At 32.7% G+C, this 23387-nt stretch overlaps 3 protein-coding genes across 7 annotated transcripts in view; 1 reads left to right on the forward strand and 2 right to left on the reverse strand.

The window, feature by feature from the left end:
- Positions 1-54: 54 nt before the first annotated feature.
- Positions 55-19438, reverse strand: LOC106057425 (PRKCA-binding protein-like). Of its 3 annotated transcripts, none has more exons than XM_056018868.1 (9): positions 19299-19438; positions 9118-9358; positions 8580-8646; positions 6478-6567; positions 5974-6090; positions 5214-5440; positions 4413-4513; positions 3514-3608; positions 55-2383 (listed from the first exon to the last, which is right to left on the reverse strand). In XM_056018868.1, the coding sequence occupies exons 1-9, from the start codon at positions 19337-19339 to the stop codon at positions 2121-2123; spliced, it is 1242 nt and encodes a 413-aa protein (XP_055874843.1). In that variant the 5' UTR covers positions 19340-19438; the 3' UTR covers positions 55-2120. The 3 variants fall into 3 exon arrangements, with proteins under 3 accessions (XP_055874843.1, XP_055874842.1, XP_055874844.1); XM_056018867.1 differs by lacking the exon at positions 19299-19438 and adding an exon at positions 10090-10326; XM_056018869.1 differs by lacking the exon at positions 19299-19438 and adding an exon at positions 9993-10012.
- LOC106057253 (SPRY domain-containing SOCS box protein 3-like) overlaps positions 11188-23387 on the forward strand; it is a 21326-nt gene continuing 9126 nt past the window's right edge. The window contains exons 1-2 of one of the 3 annotated variants that reach the window (XM_056018874.1): positions 11188-11316; positions 17609-17673. The gene's annotated coding sequence lies outside the window, so the exon portion shown is untranslated. Of the gene's footprint in view, positions 11317-17608; positions 17674-19544; positions 19679-23387 lie in introns of those variants that run through there. The other 2 variants (XM_056018871.1, XM_056018872.1) reach the window with 2 other exon arrangements.
- On the reverse strand, positions 13887-16294 carry LOC106055113 (uncharacterized). The gene has a single exon (XM_013211258.2). It carries the CDS (start codon positions 16268-16270, stop codon positions 14444-14446), a length of 1827 nt encoding a protein of 608 aa, XP_013066712.2. The 5' UTR covers positions 16271-16294; the 3' UTR covers positions 13887-14443.

Below are 23387 nucleotides of genomic sequence, written 5' to 3' on the forward strand. Positions count from 1 at the left end.
CCCTCTGCAAAGTGGGTAGAATTCTACAAATATATCAACATTAATAAACACTAATTTAGTTACAGTAAGGGTTTTATTTACATTACATAAAATTGAAATAGACTACAAACATAGCTATTGCACAATTATTTAGAATGTCTTAATCATAGGAATGACTAGGAAATTAAACTAAAAATGTACATGAACATTTGGAATGACTGACAAAATCAAGATAAATAAAAATTAAAATGGTTTAAAAAATATACACTGATTTTTAAAAGGAATCATTTTTTAGACCAATCCAGAAACCTCAAGGACAATGATTCAGGAAGAGATGTTAAAAAGTTGATAAAAACTCAGAATATATTAACATATCTAAATTTCTGTGGGTAAATAGCTTTCAGTAGCTACTTTTCAAGCTGGTTAGTCTTCCTAAATAAGAATGTCCAGCTGCCATTCATAATGGCCTAGACTAATGAAACCCAGGTCAATTGATTTCGTAAAAGATTAATGTAGCCAAGTAAACATTTTTCTTTTAAAATCACAATTTAAAAAGTTTATAAATAAGGAATACTAAAAATTGAGAAGTTCTGAAGTTATTTACTTAAGTGTATGTATCTTTAATGTATTTCTATTGAAATATGGGGGGGAAAAATTTAAACAAATTAAGATATTACTTAATTTCAAGCTGAAAAAAAAATCAACAACAGTTAAACATACCTCTAAATTAAATGATATTTCTTAAAAGAATTGCTTATATAATGGGTATGATGCAAGAGAATTAATTAAACTGCTTGATGGAAACAGAAAAAATGTTAGTCTGCTATTTTATTCTATATTCCATTACCATACTAAATGTTAATATCAAGTTGACAATGGTTTTGTTTGCATTAGATGTGGCAAAATATGAAGTTCGCGACTGGTTGATCATTCACTTATCCTTAATCTTCGGCATTGAAAACAACGTCTTCTTGTCAGGGCATACAATAATATTGTCAGGATAAGTGATAGTATGTTTTAGTACTATTATCAGACTCTTTGTTTGGTACTTTAGGGATCTCCAGAGTCTCCCAACAAAAAAACAAAACAACTACCACCCTTTATCCCCCCTCCTTTTCGACTCCTGGAACTCTAGACCTATAAAAGTTTGCCTCCATCTGCCTGTCTGAACAAAGTCTGTGTTAGAAAGATCCAAGCAGATGTAAATTATTACATCCCTATTACCCATGGCTCGTATCCCAAGATGCTCGGGTTAGAAGTGAGGCCAAGCACACAAGGAAAACTCCCCCATAATCCTTCTTTGTAGCACATCAGCCATGCAGGTATCCACCATAAAATAGCCCCTAGAGGGACAGTGTGTGGACAATGACATGTTGGGGCTTTCTTTCATCCCCACCGGTGCACTGGACTTGGTCCTTAGACACACCAACGGAGAATTTAATTGTAAAATATTCATTAAACAAAAAACAAAACAAAAAGGGAGCCTTTTTCACAAGAATCAGATCATTATAAGAAAAAAAAAAATTGTGTAAAATAAGATCTTTATAAGTATGTTAAATCTATAGCTAGAAATGAAAAAATTAATTGTACTGAACACATTTGTCAAAAATGAAGTTTAAAATAAAAAATTTAAAACTCAAATGCAAGAGATAAAAAGAAACACATATCACAGAAACTCCTTTTCTGGAGGTCAGACATCAGAAACAAAAAGTTCACAATTTGAGGTTTGCATCACAAATAAAAATATAACAATACATAGCCATATTTAGAGCACTCAGTGTGTAATTATGTAATTTTAATACAAAATTTAATATGAAATCCAGTTGATTTGGTGCAGACTGCCATGCTACTGAAACCATAAAAGCCAAACATAAAGTCATGGCATTAATTTGACAAACTCAAACTTAGATTTGTATTGAAATAAATTCATACATTTGATTTTTAAAAACCTAAACTCTACTTTATTTTTCCCTAACACATTATTTGGATCTGAGACACAGGTGATGGTCTATACAAGTCTTGGCTCACGAACCACAAATCAGACATCAGAGCTACCCCTTAAATAAACTGATTCTGATAAATAATTTTATATATCCTTTAAAAATGTAACACTAACATAGTTAGAAATGTTTTAAGAAGACTCAATCTCCCAAGAGGTCTCCAGTCAGTACTCCACCCTGGGCACCTGGATGGTGCTGCCCAATCATCTCCTCATCATCGTCCTCCTCCTCCTCATCATCTCCGCCATCATTAAAGTTGTTTGCACTCTCGTAGGTGAATGTCCCTCGTGACAGATCCACCTCGATGGGGAACACAACAGCACCCTTCATGACGTCATGGCAGTCTGTGTGATATTTGGCCATGGCAGTGACAAACTTTTGAAGCTGGAAGACAATGTCCTGGACTGTGAACCACAAAACAAGGAAATGAGTTTAAGCAATTATATATCACAAGAAAAAAGTGAACAATGTCAAAATGACTCAAGGAAAAAAAAAGGGAAAATGTTTATGTTTAAAAAATCTAAGATATCAGTATTTATATAAACAATGATAGTGCAGTGGCTTAGCTAAGAATTAGCCATCATTTGGGAGCCCGGGGGAGCTTGACCTCTTAGGGGTCCCTGCATTTTGCATAATGTTTAATATTTAATGTAAAAAACACTCATTAGGGGCCCCCTCCAAGTTGGGGCCCGGGGGGGGGGGGGGGCGTCAATTTCCCTCCTTTTCCCCACCCAAGCTACACCTCTGTGATAGTGGTCTTTATTTTAGCAAATTTATTTACTTTTCACAGAGATGTCTCATCTTAATGAAATTATCCATTAGAAAACCATTTTTAGAGAGCTCAGAAAAATCATTTTAAAAAATTAATTCATTTCAATGTTATTCATTGATTCATTTAACATGAGACAGACGACATTTTGGATTTGTTCCCAATTCTTAATAAAAAAAAAAAATGGCCTCTAACTTTGGTCAACTTTTATTGATTGTTACAATTGCAATATATTTATGCAACGTGTCACAGTTTTCAATTGTTGAATTTTAAATTAAATGGGAAATAATGGGAAAAAAAAAGGTTTGTTTCTTCAGAATATTTTTTAATTAACATTAACACAACTTCTAATGACACAATGCTAATACATATAATTGGCTTAAAATTATCCAGTGATTTTTTGATAAAACCATCCTATTGTAAACTGTACAGATTTTCACAATGTCCCCAACTCTTATGAGAGTGAATATAATAAAGCAGAATGTTCTTCATTGTAGAATAAATAGAGAAAAGGACAAACTATTGATCTATAGGGCAGATAATGTAAACGTCATCTTTTTATATTGCCATGGTTTATGAGGGTGTTATGTTGCTAGCACATTAACCAACCACCTTTACTTTTCCCTACTAATGTCAGGTACCCATTAGAGTTCAGCGCCCAAAAAATCCAGAAATGAGAAAATCCAAGACTTCACAGAGATTCAAATACTTTCATTCCCACATTTACATTAAGCTAGCTCCCCTGATAAATGTTAAACAAAATACCATGTTTTTGATCAAGCAATTCCATTTTCACAAGGACATCAGATCTCATCTTGGCAAATCTTGACCTGGCCTCTTGTCTACATCGGAGGATCAGCCTGATGAGTTCCAACAAAAACATGTCAATAATCATTTTCAAGTATGTCAATTACAAAATCTATACAAAGATTATATAAGCTTTGTTTATATTTTTTACTTTACTCTAATACAGATTACATCTAAATTCTAGATCTAGAAGTAGATCGAGATCTAGACTAGATCTTAATTTTTTCTAAATCAGCAATATAGGTCTAGTGTTAGATCTAGATGTCCATAAAATATAATGAAAATACCAATAAATTATAGCACAAGTGTGCATTGCCCACTGGCCAAATCTGTAACATGGTTCATTCAAGGTCACAGTTCAAGCATCTGATGGTGTCAAAATCACAGGTTCGATACCCGTTTTGAACCAAACATTTTTTTATTTAATTTTTTTTAAATATTTTAAGTTTAATAATGGAGTTATTGTCTTTTAAAAAAATGTAAGGAAACATTTATTCCAGTACAGTACTTTATCAGACCATGACAATGATAATAAAGTCTGAAAAGGTCTTTTGGAATAAAAAAACAACAACAGACTTGGGTATTATTTGAAAATCAAATTTAATGTCAATATTGTGGATTTTGTTGCTTTTTTTATTTAACTTAAACTGATTCATTAATAATAAGGATAATAGACTATTATAAATATTTCTTCAAACCACTCATCACTTTCAGTTCTCTCTATCTTTTTCTCAAACAGCTTAACAAATAAAAACTTTTGCAAGTTTTCATTTTCTTGCAGGACGTTTGAGACAGAACTAAGAGGAAAGAAAATGTTACTCTTATAACAATGTTGGTGTTATGGTACTTAGACTTACCTGTACTCATAGTTTCCAGTCTCTACCCTGTAGAGAGGTTCCTGCAAAGCAGCATAACTGTACTCCTCATCATCCATCTCCTTCACTTTCAAACAGTATGACTATAACCAGAAAAAATACTACAATCAACTACTAAATAAAAAAAAACACTTGATACATACTTTACAAGAAAAGTATTTTAGAGTTACAATTAAAAGTATTTTTGAGTTACAATCAGTTTAAAAATAAGATAAGTTCAAAGCAATTTTTATAGCAAAGCAATTTCCCATGGCGCATTGGCCAAGTGGTTAAGCGCTTGGTTTCTGAACCCGGCTCCTAGGCTCGAATCTTAGTAAAGACTGGGATTTTGTATTTCTGGATTTTTAGGGCACCCCTGAATCCACCAAACTCTAATGGGTACCTGACATTAGATGGGAAAGTAAAAGGGGTTAGTCATTGTGATGGCCACATGACACCCTGCGTTGTAACCAATGGCCAAAGAAATAGATGACCTTAACATCATCTGTCCTATAGATTGCAAGGTCTGAAAGGGGAACCTTTTTTTAACTTAATTTCCACATTATCTCATAGAAATGAGATGAAAGCCTGGGCTGGCTATCCAACCAGAAAAAGGAAAACTGAATCCAACCCTCAGTTACCCTGCTGCTATACCATTCAGGGGACAAAGCAATTTAATTATCTTTTCTTGAAAAAATTGTTGGAATGTAAAAACAAAAGCCATCCAAGGGATACAACTCTCCAATAATTTCTGATAGTGTGCTAATTACATTGAATACCTCCACCCAAAAAAAAAAGGCTTACCAGATATTCAAATTTAGCATCTAGATATTTCCTGACAGTCAGTCTGGTGTCTGGAACAGCTTTATGGAGAAATGTGTTTAGGTCACTTATCATAGGCTTGACAGTCTTCAACATTTTGATGGCAAACTTCTCCATGTTACGATGAGCCTCCCCAAACTGGGAGAAAGCCTCGCTGGCCGCAGGCTGTGGTTCCCTGACTCCAATGTCACAAAATACTTCACCAAATGCTGGTTGGAAAGAAAACAATTGAAATATTTTTTACAAATAAAAATATGGTATATTTTATATTTAACGTTAAAAGGTTCCCTGGCTAGCATAAGAATGCAGATGGAATTCTTTTTTGTGCGTTTCTATATGAAATTTCAGGGTTACGATTCTAGGTTTGTGATTTAATGCTATTAGATTTATCACTACATTATACCTCCTTTGTAAAATATTTATATACATAAAATAATCACACGAAAAAGAATATTTTCCTCCAATGTATCAAAAACACCCACCCCCCTTTTGGGGGGAATATGAGTCTGTATGTTTAAGCAAATAGGCTGTCAATCTTAGATTTCTAAAATTAAGACCATGGCCTTAAACAAAAAAAAAACAATGTTCAGCTATCGATTGCAGATATTCATTTCCATCTAAAAAGCATTTGTATTTATTAAAGATATAATGAGAGTGAATGTTCATGGTACTGAACAAATAACAAAATGGATTGTTTAGGTTTATAATGTATATGTATATTAAAACCAAACTAGACACAAACCTTTGTGTGACTGTGACAGATCAAAAATTGCCTTCAGTAATCTACGAGTCTGTATAATAAGCCCGCTGTACATGGTTGCTGTTCTCTCCATCTCTTCCAGCTTCTTCAACAGTCCATCTGTTCAACACAAACTTTCATTAGCAAAGAGAACAAATCTGAACAGACAATACAGTCATAAGTACATAGGAGAGAAACCTAAGTTAAGTTTTTTCTACTTAAATAAATGAACATTAGTATTATGAGTGAACACATAAAAAAAAATAATAATAAAATTAACAATAAATTTTCAGAGTTAGGAAATGTTAACATTTACAATTATCAATGAAAATTAGGAGAAAAATGTAAGATTTAAAATAGATTAATTATATATATGCAAAATCTTTAGGACGCATTGTAATAATAATTAATAATAATTATAACATTTTTTAGAATATAATTTTTTTATGTGCAAGCAATAGCTGTTTAAAATGTATACAATTCAAAAATGAAAACAAAAATGCTTACCATTACATAAAATAGCTCGACTTAAGCCTAGAGCATCAGCAGTATTAGTGTTCATATTTTCTACCACCCTGTGCTTGACTTTCTTCAGAACTTTGAACATAAATAAATGTTCAAGTTGATGTTATGAAATCAATGATGAAAAAAAGTGTAAACATTTACAGCAAAGAGGGGAAATCAAAAATTAGATAGCCCAATGGTTTAAACTTAGCTAACTGTGTTGTTCAAAACTTAGATAGCCCAGTGGCTCAAACTTATTTAACTGTGGGATTTAAAACTTAGATAGCCCAGATGGTCAACTAAGCTAACTGTGTGATTCAAAACCTAATAGGGTCAAACTTAATAAGCAGTGAGATGTAAAACTTAGCACAGTGGGTCAAACTTAGTTAACTTTGTGATTCAAAACTTAAGATAGCCCAGTGGGTCAAACTTATTTAACTGTGGGATTTAAAACTTAGATAGCCCAGATGGTCAATTAAGCTAACTGTGTGATTCAAAACCTAATAGGGTCAAACTTAATAAGCAGTGTGATTTAAAACTTAGCACAGTAGGTCAAACTTATTTAACTGTGGGATTTAAAACTTCGATAGCCCAGATGGTCAATTAAGCTAACTGTGTGATTCAAAACCTAATAGGGTCAAACTTAATAAGCAGTGTGATTTAAAACTTAGCACAGTGGGTCAAACTTAGTTAACTTTGTGATTCAAAACTTAAGATAGCCCAGTGGGTCAAACTTATTTAACTGTGGGATTTAAAACTTAGATAGCCCAGATGGTCAATTAAGCTAACTGTGTGATTCAAAACCTAATAGGGTCAAACTTAATAAGCAGTGTGATTTAAAACTTAGCACAGTAGGTCAAACTTATTTAACTGTGTGATTTAAAACTTCGATAGCCCAGATGGTCAATTAAGCTAACTGTGTGATTCAAAACCTAATAGGGTCAAACTTAATAAGCAGTGTGATTTAAAACTTAGCACAGTGGGTCAAACTTATTTAACTTTGTGATTTAAAACTTAGATTGCCCAGGGAGTCAAACTTAGTAAGTCAAGTGGTTTATAATTTTAGTTATGACAATGGTTGGTACATGTACAGCTGAATCGATTAAAAGCTTCTAAAACATTATAAGCTACTGGAATTATACATTTGTTAACTACTCCTTCCTGTCCTAGTGACCATGATGTCTTGAACTGGGGACATGCCAAATGACTACAAATTAACAAACATAGTGATATTTTCATCAGTGTAAATTTTTATATGAGATTTAGTTTTGCCTTAAATAATCATAATTTTGGCTTGGTTAGAAGCTACACTGCAAAATCTAGGAGTTACACAACAAAAGAGGTTTAATTTGTTTTTCATTCACTGAAATATAACAGAGGACTAATAGTTGGATTGTTTTCTTGAATTATATGGACTCAACGCTTTTAGTGGTGCCACGTTTCTCCCTCAAAAGCTACGGTCTGCGGGCTTTTTCAGTGCACGGACTAAAGGTTTGGAACTCACTCCCCATTGATCTCAGACAGACAACATGCTACATCACTTTTAAGAAGAACATTAAGACCTATGTGTTTAAATTTTTTTTAGATTAATTGTCATTTTGGCTGTCGTGTTTGTGTTTGTAATGGTATTACAGCGCCTTGAGCCTACATTTTGTTTGTTAACAGTGCCTTATAAATAAAATTATTATTATTATTAAACATTTGAGGCCTATAAGATGAAAGAAAAATATTTAGATTGAATCAGAAAGAGAGTAAGAGAGATTTTTTTTTTTTTCGTTTTTCTTTACAAAGTAGAAAATGTATTTAACTCTTTCTCTCCTTAATTATTTTTCCATGTTTATCAGAAAGTGTTTTATTTGGTATAGAATTAAAGGGGAATGCATGCTCCTTTTAAATAACACAAAGTAAAGTTTACAAAATTAAACATTAGTTACATTTAAAAAGGTCAAATCAAGGATGGTATATGGGTATTATCAATTAGGAGAAAAAGAGTTAAAGAAAAAAAAAATAAATAAGAAAATGAAAATCATTGCTTTTGCAAACTTTACACTTTGATATTAAAATAAGCTTGTGGGATAATTTACTTACAATTTGTTGTCACCTACCTATATCTAAACTTTTGCCTTGTTTTGGATCAGCATGAAGCTTATTGTAATTGATTGTCACTTCTGCCTATGGGACAGAAAAAAAAATTTGTTATTAACTAAATACACTACTATCTGGTTTAAACTATTTTTGTAACATTTTTAAAGCCATTAGTATTGTATTGTAACAAGTAAAACTAAGCAATAAAACAATATAGCATACAAAAACGTATAATATAATATATATATATATATAGAAACAAATTTTTGTTTCCCCATAAGTCCTTAGTTATAGTATGTAACATACAGTAACAGTTCAGAGGCATCGCTACCAACTACTTTGTTTACATTTCCTCAATAAGAGGAGGTTCCATATGATCTGGGTAGACCCAAGAACATCTTAGAGTAGAAGTATATCTCTAGAGCAGGGAATTATGATTTAGAGTTTTAGACCCTTTAGTAATCCAACACTCTGTAGTATTCAATCACTAAGCCCCTTAGAAAGATATGTAATACTCATGTTCCTTTCAGATAATGCAATGATAAAAGTGATGGTTACCTTTATAGATTGAATCATACGTGCCACCTCCACCTTAGTCCGACCTTTCACAGACTGGCCATTGACACCCACGATCTCATCCCCTGCAGCCAAGGAGCCCTCTTTAGCAGCTGGAGTGTTGTCAAAAACCTGGACCACATATAGGCACGGACAAAGTGGGGCACCGCCACCTATGCTGATTCCTATCAAATTCTGAGCATCCTTCTTCAAGACCACATGACCCGAGGTAACAGTCATACCCCTAGAATTTTAAAAAAAAAGGGGTGGTAACATATTATAAATGTATAAAAAGTCGAATCAGGTTAATTGGTTCAAATAACCAGAAGCCCATGCAGACTTAAACATAAAGTATAGAAAGAAATCCAATTATATAGATGAAGCAGACCTATTTGTTATTACTGTTATATATATATAGTGCTTTTTTGTAAAAAAATAATAGATAGGTGCTGGTACTCAGTGATTAGGTGCAGGTAATCAGTAGTTGATTGCCTAATTTTTAACTACTAAAACTTAATCATATACTTCAACATACAAGAAAAGTAATAATTTTGTCTAAAAGGTGCCGGTACGCGTACAGATGCATACCGTCACAAAAAGCCCTGTACATATATATATTCTTATAATTATATATCTATATATATATATAAAGTCAGTTAATATTACTGATGAAGAAAACGAATACACACTACAAGGCAGCCAGGCTAAACATGTGATTTTCACTAAGATCTAGAATTGTCTTTCTCTTAAACACACCTCCTTTTTGACAAACATATTGGTAAATAATTGTTTTCAAGTAATTAATATGCACGCACAACTTCCCTAGCTCATAAAAAAGTCACTCTATCAGCAAATACAAAGTGTAGCCCTTTTATTACCTCATGTTTACAAATGAAAGGGCCTAAATTTATTCAAAGGTAATTCCAATCTGGCTGTGTTTTTTTTATTTTATTTATTCTCCTCACAAAGACTTACATATTGTCTTCCCAAGGCATGGGCATATGTTTGTTGTGGTCGGCATACATCTCATCCATATCCATGGTGGACACTAGAGAATAATCATAACTTCCACTCATTAGTGAATGATTGCTTCCCTCCTCCCCCCTTTTTATATTATCAGCTGCTGTCTGACTGTAACAAAGTACCTTGTCCCCACTAAGGACCAACCAGCACACACCAACACACACCAGTTCAACAGCCTGCTGTTCTCACGAGCACAGCAACATGTGTAGATGAGTATGCAACATATGGTGACTTAAATTACAGAGAGAGAGAGAGAGAGAGAGAGGTCAGGTCCACCCTCCCCTTTCTAACATCCACCTCTCTGACAGCTATTGCTATTGTCTATCCTTCATACAACAGACACTAGGTACATCAGTTAAGTTTCATAAGAAAAAAAAAATAACAGGATGTACCAGGTGACATGTGACTTTTACCATACAAGTGATATTTTTCTCATATATCCAAGTCTTTTATAAGCTAAGAGTTTAATTTGCAATGTTCTCATGAGTATATCTTTTCTAAAACCCACATAGATCTGTAGTTTTTTTTTTGTTACTAAGTATATAGAGAAACCCAATCAAAGTGTCAATAGTGGCTACAGAAGCATCAAATAGAGAACTGTTTTAATAAATATTCCATGGTACTTAACAGCTCGCAGCTGTTACAATTAAATGTATTCTGTTCTACTTGTTAGTTCCCTTACAAACTGTCTTATACAGGAGAAGGAAGGAGAAACCAATAATCAATGTATCAATGAAAAACAGTTTAGCACAATAACAGCTACTATGTGTGTGTGTATGTGTGTGTGCAAACAGATTTTTCAAGTGTGTTTGCAGGTGCGAGTGGTTTGGCTGTGATTGGGTGTTGAGCCTAGGTCACAGTGGGTTGACCTACACATGTTTGTGAGCTGTGTATATGTCAAGTGTATGGTAGACTAATACTTAGCTGTCTATAATTACAACAGGATTAACCAATGAGCTCACCCAACATGAGGAGAAGGGGAAGGCTATTTTTAGAATGCCTGTCACTGGATGGGATACAAACCAGAAAGAAAAAAAAAAGGGGGGGGGGGGGGAATGCAAATTAAAAACTTCCTCAGAAGAAAACTGAAAAGGAACAGAGCTGTAAAATTGACATTATAGATGACACAAGCCAGATTATAGAGAGAGACAGGCTCATCACAGACAAATGCACCTAACTGTAAGTGTGACTACTGAATTTATTTTATTTAAGCTATTGAAACTTTAGGAGTTTAATCATACAGCTACCTCCCATCCCACCAACAAGAGATAATTGCATTGAGACAAATAAAACTTAGTTATTGATCAAATTATAGAGCCCAATATCAATCAACTGATAGTTTATAACTGCTTCACTAACATATATAATACAAGTCAAAGGTGTATATTACACTGAGTTGAAAAAACAACAAAAATTATTGATTTTTTTTTTTTAAAAAAAAAAGCTTTTTATGTGATGTTCAAATTTTTTTTTCTTGTTGTTTGCTTTTGATTTTTGTGATACAAATTTTGAACATGTATGTTATTTCTTCCCATTCAAGTTGAAACTTAACACAATTATTCAATGGTCCTAACGGAACATTTAAATCAGTCAAAAAATTAACCATTAGTTAATTGAAATTAAACAGTGGCAGTTATTAATATTGTTTGATATATAGATTCTAGATCAAACATTTTTTTCTAAATCAAGATTATAGACTAATTTACTACACACTACACAGACAGTGAATTACTGAGTAATCAATTTGGATCTAGATCTAAGCCATCCTTAGCAAGACATAGAAATTTGAGAATCTTGAAGAACAATAAACACTCAAAATATTCATTTATTAAAATGATAAAATATGTCCAGAAGATTCTAGATCTAGATCTCTAAGTCTTGAGATATATAGATCTCATCTAGATATACTAGATCCAGACTAGTCAAGTATATCCTACTGCAGCGTTTCTCAAACTTTTACAGGTGGTGCCCCCTAACATTCATTATTAAGCTAAATGCTGTTAGCTTAATAATGATACACTTCTAGGCTTAACAATACACTCAGAAACACTGGACTCAATAAGAGACACCAACACTAGACGCAGGGTAAATCATTCTCTTAAATAACACACTCTCTCATAATTAAGGTTACACACATCACAATATGAGCTTTTATACCAAGTGGAATAACTCTACATTCTAACAACAAACACAATGTCAACAAAGCAACCTAACACAACTAAACCAAACTGCATTAAACTTTCAACAAATATTCTTATCAGAAAAAAGATATTAACCAACCGACCTCTGAAATTTCATTAAAAGCTATCTTTAAAACATTATAAAGAAAATCATATACCAACTAAATAAATCTACTTCACTTGAACAAAATAATTAAATGCTGGTTTAATAATAGATGTCTAAGTAAGTAGCTTTGTTAAAGAAACTAAGGCAGAAAGAGTTTATAAAAAGTATATATTAAAATTAAACACCTAACCCAAAAAGTAAGCAGTCAAATGCAGAGTGAATTCATACATAAACAATGTGATATCTAAGGATAAACCTATGGTCATACTTTAAGTCTAAGAAAATGGAAACAACAGGAGTGCCACCATTTAAAAGGCAAAGATAACATATATAATGATAAAGTAAAGCTAACATCCTAAATAAATACTTTGCGTCAGCATTCTCAGCCCCAGGAGACAAAGACATATTACTTAATTTTAACCAAGTAGACAACATCTAGGAGATATAGAAGTACAAGAAAATGGAATCCAAAACTATTAGCAAACATTAAACCGAATAAAGTGTCTGGACCTGATGGTATTCCAGTAGATCACTCAAAGAACTAAGCAATGAGCTAGCACCAGTGTTCAAAATACTTTTCAGGCATCTCTTAACCAGAGCAAAGTACCAAGGGACTGGAAAGAAGCTAATGTCACTCCCCTATTAAAAAAGGAGAAAAATCTGACCCAGGTACAGAAGAGTATCACTAACCAGCATCATTTGTAAAATCACAGAACAACACATAATATGTAGCAACATCATAAACCACTTAGACAAACATAATATCCTTACTCCATACCAACATGGCTTTAGGAAATATAGATCATGTGAAACACAACTAATAGAAGGACTAATTGATGATTTTGCAAAAGGTTTAGATAATAGTGAGCGAATAGATGCTATCTTATTAGATTTTCTCTAAGGCTTTTGACAAAGCTCACCACCATAGTTTGCTTGAAAAATTAAAATATTTGGGCACTGATGGTCCATTGCATCAATCAGTGGATTTTATTAAGGATTTTCTGATAGGGAGAGACAATTGCATAATATAATATAGAACAATAAAAACTACACAAGATACAGAGATTTTACAAAGAGAATTAGAAGAATTACAGAAATGGGAATGAAATTGCAGCATGTCTTTCCACCCAGACAAATGTCATTTATTAACTCATTGACTGCGGTGTTTTTTTTTCAAAAAAATGCTACTTTTTTTTTTTAGAAACAAAAATTAACACAGATGTGTCTTTAAAAAAAAATATAACTTTTGTATCTTTTAAGATACATCAACATATTTGGTATCAAATTAAAGGGAATTGAATGTAGAATCAGAATAAATGTACAACTTTCTATATAGGTGTCAAATAATTAAACTAGATTAAATATTATGACCTAAAAAAAAAGTTTTTACAAAAAAAAAGATGAAAAAAATGTCTTACCTTGTTTACAATTGTTGAGAAGAACACAAATATCAAATGAAATTAGCACAAAATGTTTAATATCATTTCTCTGTTGTATTTAATTAAAAAAGTAACAGTTCAGGATGCACTATTTTTTCAAATAGTCAGTTTTATATTCTGACCACAAATGAACATGAAATGCTGATAAGATAGGCATTGTTATGTCCAACAAAAATTGTCAAAGAGAAAACACAATTCTCAAGATATTCATTGTATAATGTTTCTAAATAAATAGTCAAATATGAAGCACAATGTTCACCAAGATATTTATTGGTATATTCCCAAAATGAATCTACTCAAAGTTGAAACACAATGTTCAACAAGATTTTATTTGTCATTTGAAAGACTATGTTGCTCAAGATATTCTCTGCTATAGTTACAAATAAAAAGTTATAGTTGAAATGCAATGCTCATAATCACTGTCCTTTCTTTTTCCAACATAGGTAATACAATGGAAAAATAATGTTGAAGAAAATCTAAATCATTGTCTAGAAGTCAGAATAGAACACAGATATAAAAATAACATGATGCAAAACTATTAACTTATTTACATTTTGTATGTCCTTATTTGTTCAGAATATTCAAATTATAGCCTGAGTATGCCAAATTTTGAAACAATCCTTAGGGTGAAGGGCAGGCTGATCAGGACAATCCATACAAAAAAATAATGTCCGAACAGGCTTAGAATTGCTGCAAACTTTGCAACGTCTCTGTTTATCACCAATGTCTATTATGTGTCTTCCCCCTGAAAGTCTTGCCAGTGGATTGATTCGAGGACGACCCATTGATATTTTTCTCTTCTCTTTTTCTTCTTGTGGTATGAGTGTGGAAGCTTCAGCACAAAGTAAATCCACCAGCTGAATCTTGAATTGTTTCAAGCTCAGAAAAGACTTTTTGATATGATCTGGTCTACTAAGATTATATAAAACATGGGCATTAGAACAGGCAATTTCTATAATCCAAAGAAAAAGCTTTTTCCACCATTTGGTTGATTTTCTTGCATGCAGGCCATAGTAGCCAATTTTTTGATCTGCTAGGTCACAACCAAACATGAATTTATTGTACTTGTCAATCATGGATGGTTTACTTTTGTGTTTTACCAAAACACCCAGGCATTGTGCACTTGTGGATACCATAATGACTGGCTTTTTTGATTTTTTATCCTTCCACAAAACAACTAGTTTTTGTTTGTTTTGTGTCATCCAATACTTGGATTCCATATGCTTGATGTTAGCATTTTTTACTTGAGGTGGAAATCCCAACCTATTACTTTGAATGGTGCCAGTGTATAAAAACTTTTCATTAGTCAAAAAATCAACTAATTTTCTTGTTGTATAATACCTGTCTGCAAAAATATGGAAGCCTTTACCTAAATATTTTAGAAGAGTGCAAAAAATTTGTATAGCCTGGCCTCCTTCTGTATCAGCCTCAGGGTCAAAAGATGTATTCTTGCCATAATATGTAAGAAGGTTGATGACATATCCAGTGGTGCTATCAACCAAACCAAAGCTTTTGATGTGATACTTTGAAGGCTTAGAAGGGTTGAACAGCTTATATTGCCATCTTCCTTTGAATCCAACAATCATCTCATCAATTGAGACTTGCTGATATGGAGTAAAGGCTATGTTAAATTTTTGTATAACTTTGTTGATAAAAGGTTCAACTTTATTTTTACCTTCTGCATTGGCTTCACCACAGTGTAGCATAGTAGAAAACAAAATTAGAAACCTATCTCTGTTGAACAATTCACCAAAGAATGGTGTATAGAACAAATCAATGGTAGAAAAGAAATCATTAAGTGCAGGTCTTTTGTTGATACCCATTGCAAATATAGCAGCAAAAAATTTATAAATATCATACTTAGAAACTGGATGCCAGTCATGGTACCTTGATCTTTTTCTCATGGGTGTATTTTGCATTATTTTCTTTTCTGCAAAACTGTTGATGCAGTCAATCAGATTATTTATAATCTCATCATCAAATAATAATGAAAAACAATCAAGAACAGAAGAGGATTCATTGATTAGGCTTGTATTTATACCTGGTTCTTGAGTAGGCAAAAAGGGAAAATCATTGCTTGTTGATTCACCTAAAGTAGCTTCTACCCATTCATCAATAGTAACTCTAGTGTCACTAGATCTAGTAACATCAGATCTAGATCTATTGCTACATTCTGTGAAAATATTATCTCCAGTTGAATCAACAGGGTCAACATATCTGTTCTTCTTTGGTTTAGATTTACCACCAGTGCAAGAGTGCACAAGGGATAAAAGCTTAGATCTTGCCTTAGGAGATTCATCACTACTAGAATCACTATCTTCTCCACTATTATTGTATTCAGATTCATCTGACTGATCTGATAATAGATCTTCATTATCACTATCCATAATTGACAAATTATAAAACATTTCTAAGGCCTGTTCAGCGCTATACCTTTTAGGTTGTTTACGAGTGCCACTGGGACCTGGTGTGGCCATGGCAACGATGACAACAAAAAAAATAATAGTCAAAAAAAATATTTTTAAAAGGCTAAACAAAGCACAACACGTGAAACTCTAGCTATAAACAAAGCTTCACGTACTCTTTTATGAAAAAAAAATAGTAAAGTAAAGAAAAGATTAAAATTTCGGCTTCAAAATGCAGCGAAACAAAGGTAGGGTAAGAGCGTCTATCCCATAGACGTTCCGTGTGTTTTGGGGTAGAGAGACCGTCTATGGGATAGACGCTCCGCACTCAATGAGTTAAGAGTAACAAAAAAACTAAACCAAATAAATTCCACTTTTATCTAATTCATGGTAAACTAAACCAGTAACACAGACTAAAACTGCAAAATACCTAAGTGTTATAATAAATGAAAAACTGTCATGGAATCCCCATACATTGATGAAACTATAAAAAAATCAAGTATTAGGGCTTATATTAAAAGAAATTCCTATTCAAATATGAACATAAAACTAAAATGTTATTTAACCTTGGTTAGGCCAATAATAGAATAAATGCATCCTCTGTTTGGGACCCCTCAACTCAAGAAACCATAAAGAAACTGGAACAGACACAAAATAGAGCAGTGAGATTCATAACAAATGAATATTCACATTTGACTAGAAAAACACCTAAATTAGTAAAATCACAAAATTTAGAAAGCCTTAAGGATAGAAGACTTAAAAGTAAAGTAGCAAATTGACATAAAACACTGAACAATAATATTCAAATAGAAAACAAAACCTAATAAAATACTCAGAAAGACCCAAAGATAAAAAGGAAATTCCTTGTTTCGTTCCACATATATATATATATATACTAGGACAAATTTGTAAATGTAAATGCTCTTTCTTCCCTAGTGCTATTAGAGCAATTAATGGGTTGTCTGAGCCAGCCAGGAAAACCAATGATTTGGCAGAATTTAAGTCATTGGTTAACATGCATGACTAGATGCATGATGCGTAGGACGTAATCATTTTCTTTTTTGAAGTAATGTCTGGTATTTTATAAGACAAGATTTAATAAAAGATAAATTTCTTAATATTTAGAACTTATGATTATGTCATATTATATAATAAATTACAGACATTCCTTCAAAAGAGAAAATTTAATTAATGTCCTGAGAACAGTATGAATGCCCATAATCTAGATCTAGCTGTGCATGTTAATTAGACTTTTAATCTGCTAAGCCTAAGAAAGTGATCAGTTTTCCTGGCTGATTCAGGCAACATGTAGATCTATTTGTTCTTATGTCACTTTACAAGGGAAGAAAGAAAAGTGGTAGATCTATGTACAAGAATTCACCTTCTAGAGTGGCCCTTACGAACTAGTAAGTTAGCATATTAGCATATATACTAATATAGACTCTATATATATATCTCTAGAGTCTAAATTTAGATTTATAATTTATATATATATTATATTAATATACATTATATAATAAAGATATATATTATATATATATATATACATATATAGTCATATAGATCTACATTTTAGATCTCATGGAATATGAAATGCGCCTTTCCTTTAGTTTAACTTTTATAATCTTTGCGACTGAGAACTTTATACATATATATTTACTAGGTTACAAAACTTTAAAATAATGTTTTTTTTTTGTAAAATACTATAGAGTCTATATATATATATATATAATATGTAAGTCTAAGACTAAGTAATTTGTAATTTAACTTATAAATGGTTCAGTGGCTTAGAAGTAAAGTCTAGATCTTATATTTAATAGATCTAAATCTATTTAGATTTCTAGGTCTAACTCTATAGATTCTAAAATCTAAATTTCCTCTTATAATCTTATAGTTTATAGATCTATTCATTATGATATTATTGATCACGTTTAATTATGTTTTCAGACTTTTAAATTTTTAATGTAGATCTAGATCTACTTCTGTCATCAGAGTTCAGTCAAGTGTCTTTTATTGATTATTAATCAGTTTTAAATGACTATCAAAGTTAAACTATTTATTAGATCTAGATCTAAATCTATTATATACATATCTATAGTATAGACTATATATAGATTTTCTATAAATATTTATTTCTATATTTTATCTACTAATCTAGAATTTAGAATCTATGTTTAGTAAGTAATTAATCAACAATTATTAAATTTTTACTTATCTTATAAAATACAAACATTACTTCAAAAAAGAAGATTATGCCCTAAGTATGTGTGTTGGTAGGGCTTAGCCTGTAGTCAATCTAGACATGCATGTTAAACAGTTAATTAATGACTTAATTTCCGCCATGTCATTTGTTTTCCTGGCTGACTCAGACAATCCAGATTCCAAGCCATGAGTCTTATAATTGTAATAATAGTACTGGCACTAGGCGTTCACACTACTCACTACACTAGGCTAGGGATTAATTCTTGGTCACTGATCATTGACAAGCATTGACTAGTTTTACCTAAGGACATGCATAGGACAAAATTTTTGAATTAACGTAGACCTGTATTTTAGATAGATTATATCTAATTCTAGATCTAGATCTAGTAAATTAGACTTACTTTGAGTAAAATTATTAATCTAGAATAATCTAGACTAAATGTAAAAACCCTTCAAATTGAACTGACTTCATTATTCAAAGTTCAAACTTAATTCCTTAAACTTCATTTCAAGATAGGAGACTTAGAAGTTACTTATTAATAATATTAATAACATATCTAGTCGGCTTAATGTTTAATCTAGATTCAAAGATTCTAGATCTAGAACATAGCCATATTTACAGAGTATCATAGTAAATAAGTAATACAGTAATAGTATAATAATAGAGTTTATAGTTATAGTATACACTATAGAGTCTGACTGTAACTATAGATAATAGAGTCTCTACTCTATTAGAGAGCGATATCTGATCTCTAGATCTAGATCCTACATTTCTTAATGTAATACTTAGTGGCCCTAGTCTAAAGAAATTAGATCTAGATCTACGTACAGTTTGTCCTCTTCAATTTCGTAATCCAACATATCTGACATATTGACTTTCTTTTCTTTAATAATCTTGTCCAGGCCTTAGATGGCGATAATAGGGGTATATCTATTAAGTAGTCAAGTATGGACACCGGAAGTTTTCATTTTAGACGGATGCTATAAAAGCATTGCAGAGAATACCTTACTAATTTCTGATTCGCTAATTGTGGAGGTGTGTGCGAAGGTGTGTCTCTAAGAGCCAATGGGATCTAATGTTGGTGTTTACTCGACCTTCAATCAAGTTCACTATTTGGTAACAAATTTCAAGGCTAGCTTTACACATCAGTAGTCATTACTGCTTGTTGGATTATTAATTCAAGAATTCAGAATCAAAAAGACGAAAAAGTAATTATAGATTTATAGATTCTTTATTGTACATATTTATTCTTATTAACTCTAGAATCTAGATCTATATATTTTGTTGTTCAGATCTTGTTTTTGTTTTTCTAAGTTGCCAAATGAAGATAATCATGATAATGTTTGTTTAAAATTGAAAATAGGCCTACATTTTTTTCCCAAGATAGATATGTAGTAAATACTAAGTAATGATATTTAATTTTCAAATTGATCTTATTAAAATCGTTATTTGGTCGGCTATGTAGTATTCTATATTTTAATTTTATACAACTTTATAATAGATAAAAGTCTAGATTCTAGCCAGGTAAATGAGTATGCCTTGACCCAAATATAACCCTTGGCCTTAGATTTCCCAACGAACTTAACCGACTTATACTATTCTCACACAACCACTAATCTATTTAAAATCTAGATCAGTGGTGCTCAAACGTTTAGGGTGCTATATAGGCTACGTTACATTTGTTAGCAAGTTCTACTTTTAACTCATACTCAAAAGAAAAAAAAAAGGAATCATTATAGTGACAGCTTTTCAATAACCTATCCCTATATGGAGCTGAACTTTCACATAGGCCTAAACACATGTGCTGTCCGACAACACGTTTTTAAAGATCACTTCATTAATTATTGAAGTAATTGAACATTTCATTTAACGTTACAGCCCAAAGATCCATCTAAGCCTAGTCAATCTATGCGATCTAAAGGTCATATCTCTCTCTTTCTCTCAATCTCTTTGTGTGTGTGTGTCCCATGGTTAACGATGAGGGTGTCATGTGCTAATGACCAGCACAACAACCAACTGCCTTTACTTTTCTCCAACAAATGTTAGGTACCCATTAATGTAATAGTATTAGAGCTGGGTGGACTCAGAGCCCCCCCCCCCCCCCAAAGATTCCGAAATAAAAAAAAAAGCATGTCTCCACCAGGATTCGAACTTAGGCTGGGATCCCTTATATAAGCCCTTTTTTTTAAAGTAAATTTTAAAAATATTTTGATTGTTCTTATAGTTTTAAAAGTTACACATTTCAAACAATACGAATATGAGATTCTTCATGTAGGCTTAATATCATACTTTATAGATTTATATATACATGATATTTAATTATTTATAAAAAAAAAAACTAAGACTAAGGTCACTGCTTTATTGATCCTTATTGGAAATTTGTTGTGATCACAAGGACTCTTTTTCTCAAATAAAAGCAACAACAAAAACCTTCACATAAATAGAACAGACACAACATAAAGAGTAGGCCTACATTAATCAATGCCTACACACAGAGACGTCTTCAATTGATCCGTTTCACGTTAAATAGTCAACAAAGAGCGCTGATACAGTCTGACAGAAAAATGTTTTATATATTTCGGATGTTCCTTCAGAGTTGAAGATAATTACTTCCTAGTCCAAACCTCCCGCAGGACGACGGGGGATGGGAGCGGGCAGGGTTTGAGCCCTGGACCATCGATAAATCTGAACGACAGTCCAGCGCGCAAACCGCACGACCAGGCAGAATAAGGGACAAACGAGTTTTTTTATCTTTCGGTTATAGTCTTGATGGGCTCAAGTCGCCCACTTCGCGACTACTTGACGTACCGGTAGTTATAATGTCGGTTGTCTTCCAAGATATTTCCGAGATATTTAATAAAATATAATAAAATTTCATTTAAATAAGCTAGTGTTGTGGGTGCGTGTTTTTTTTTGTGTTCTTTTGCAACTTGTCCAAGCAGCGCAACAATTTAGATGAAGTGTTGCTCTTGCTTGCCAACTTGATTGTTCCATATGTTAGCAGATTTTTCTATCGTCGCACAGTCAAAATGAGCCAAGATCTTCTTTTGCAGTTAAAGCTATTAAGTTTGTATAGGGAAAGAAAAAGCCGCAGTACCATTTTGTTTGTCAAGAGTTTCAAGATGATCTTCCCACGAAAGCTCGTTGTCTGCAATGAACCATAGCAATACGTATGAGCTCACTAGTTGTATCGGTATATTGTTCTTATGCAGTTCATGTGTCGTTTGTTCCTTCTGAAAGCTATTAGGAATTCTTTACTTTGTGTAATAGTAAAGTAAGTTGCCTTGTGATATATAGGGCAGATGATGTAAAGGTCATCTGTTTCTGTGTCCCACGATTAACTAAGGTGTCACGTGGCCAGCACGACGACCATCCGCCTTTACTAATGTCAGGTACCCATTAAGGCGCCCAAAGATTCCGAAAATACAAATTCCATTCCAGTCGAACCCGGACCCCCGGTTCGGAAGCCAAGCGCCTTACCGTTCAGGCACCGCGCCTCCAGTTTTTGTAATATTCAGTTAAAAAAAAAATATTGAAATGTTAAACACAGAATCTAGTACAGTTTCACACGTTACAGTCTTCCGTCTTAGCCCATACCTCCCATCAGGCTATGGTGGAGGGTAGGGTTCGAACCCTTGGACGTCGTGTCCAACGTTCATCCGACCAGGAACCCATCCTGCGTTTGTTTGCTTAAGTGAAACGAGTGTTTGAAAACGTGATTCACGATAAGAGCTCAACTGATGACATCACGATTTTGAGTGTGTGTGCGCGCGTGTGTGCGTGTTGAGGTCATTAAAGTATTACTACTTAGCCCTAATTTAACTTCTCTTGAATTTGTTTCCGATTACTGAATAATTAAATTCTATACATAGATCAACCGAATTAAGCTTGACTATTTTTTTTAAAGTACAGTAGTAGATATTGGTAAGACATTAAATTTTGTTTTTCGTAATTTATGTGCTAATAATACTATCTAGCGTCTACAATTGGCTATAATATTTATTAATACCTTGCGATCTATAGGGCAGATCATACATATGTTTCTGTAGTCAACGAGGGTGTTATGTTGGTAGCACAACGACCAACCACCTTTACTTTTCCCCAACTATTAGGGCTGGGTAGACTTAGAGGCGACCTTAACTCTTTCTCTCCTAATCGACGATACCATCGTTGATTTGACCTAATGAAATTAAATTAATATTAATTTTTTAAAACTTAAATTTGAATTATATAAAAAGAGAACATGCATTTCCCTTTAATTCTACACCAAATACAACATTTTCTGATTCAAACAACAAAGCTATTGAAGCCCAATCAAAACAGAGTAGTAGCCTACATTAGTAATGCGCAAAATAAAGAATTCCTTTAAAATGTGGAAAAATAATTATGGAGAGAAAGTGTTAAGATGCCGAAATTAATAAACCGTTTTCACCTTCGACCCGAAGCCCCCTTACCCCCCCCCCCCCCGGTTTGGAAACCAAGCGCTTTACTACTCAGCCACCGCGTCTAATTGTGTTATGGTAAAACATAACTTGAGATATTAATACAAAGAAAAACTCATTTGTTAATTAATTAATTTTTTTTTTAGCCTCCATTTCTTGGTAAAATTTAGGAGAACGAGTTTTTCTCTATAATTCTCTATGAATCGAAATGAAGATTGTTTTTCTTTTCTTCCTGAGGCTGGAATATTTAATTTAAAAAAAAAATTGGCATGAATGAAAATGTTCACGTTGTTTTAAACATTTGAAAGCTTATAATTCACTGATGTGTTAAATATGTCTTAAGTATTAATTAATAAAAATATTCATAGAAGTCTAATATTTTGAATCTGTTGTGCCTGTAGAGACTTATAATAAACTAGTCGACTGGAGGCGTAAGATACGCCGCTATTTTGCCGGGCCGGCCTTAGACTACTGC

Source organism: Biomphalaria glabrata, chromosome 2 (assembly GCF_947242115.1).
Source record: "Biomphalaria glabrata chromosome 2, xgBioGlab47.1, whole genome shotgun sequence".
NCBI classification, from domain to species: Eukaryota; Metazoa; Mollusca; class Gastropoda; family Planorbidae; genus Biomphalaria; species Biomphalaria glabrata.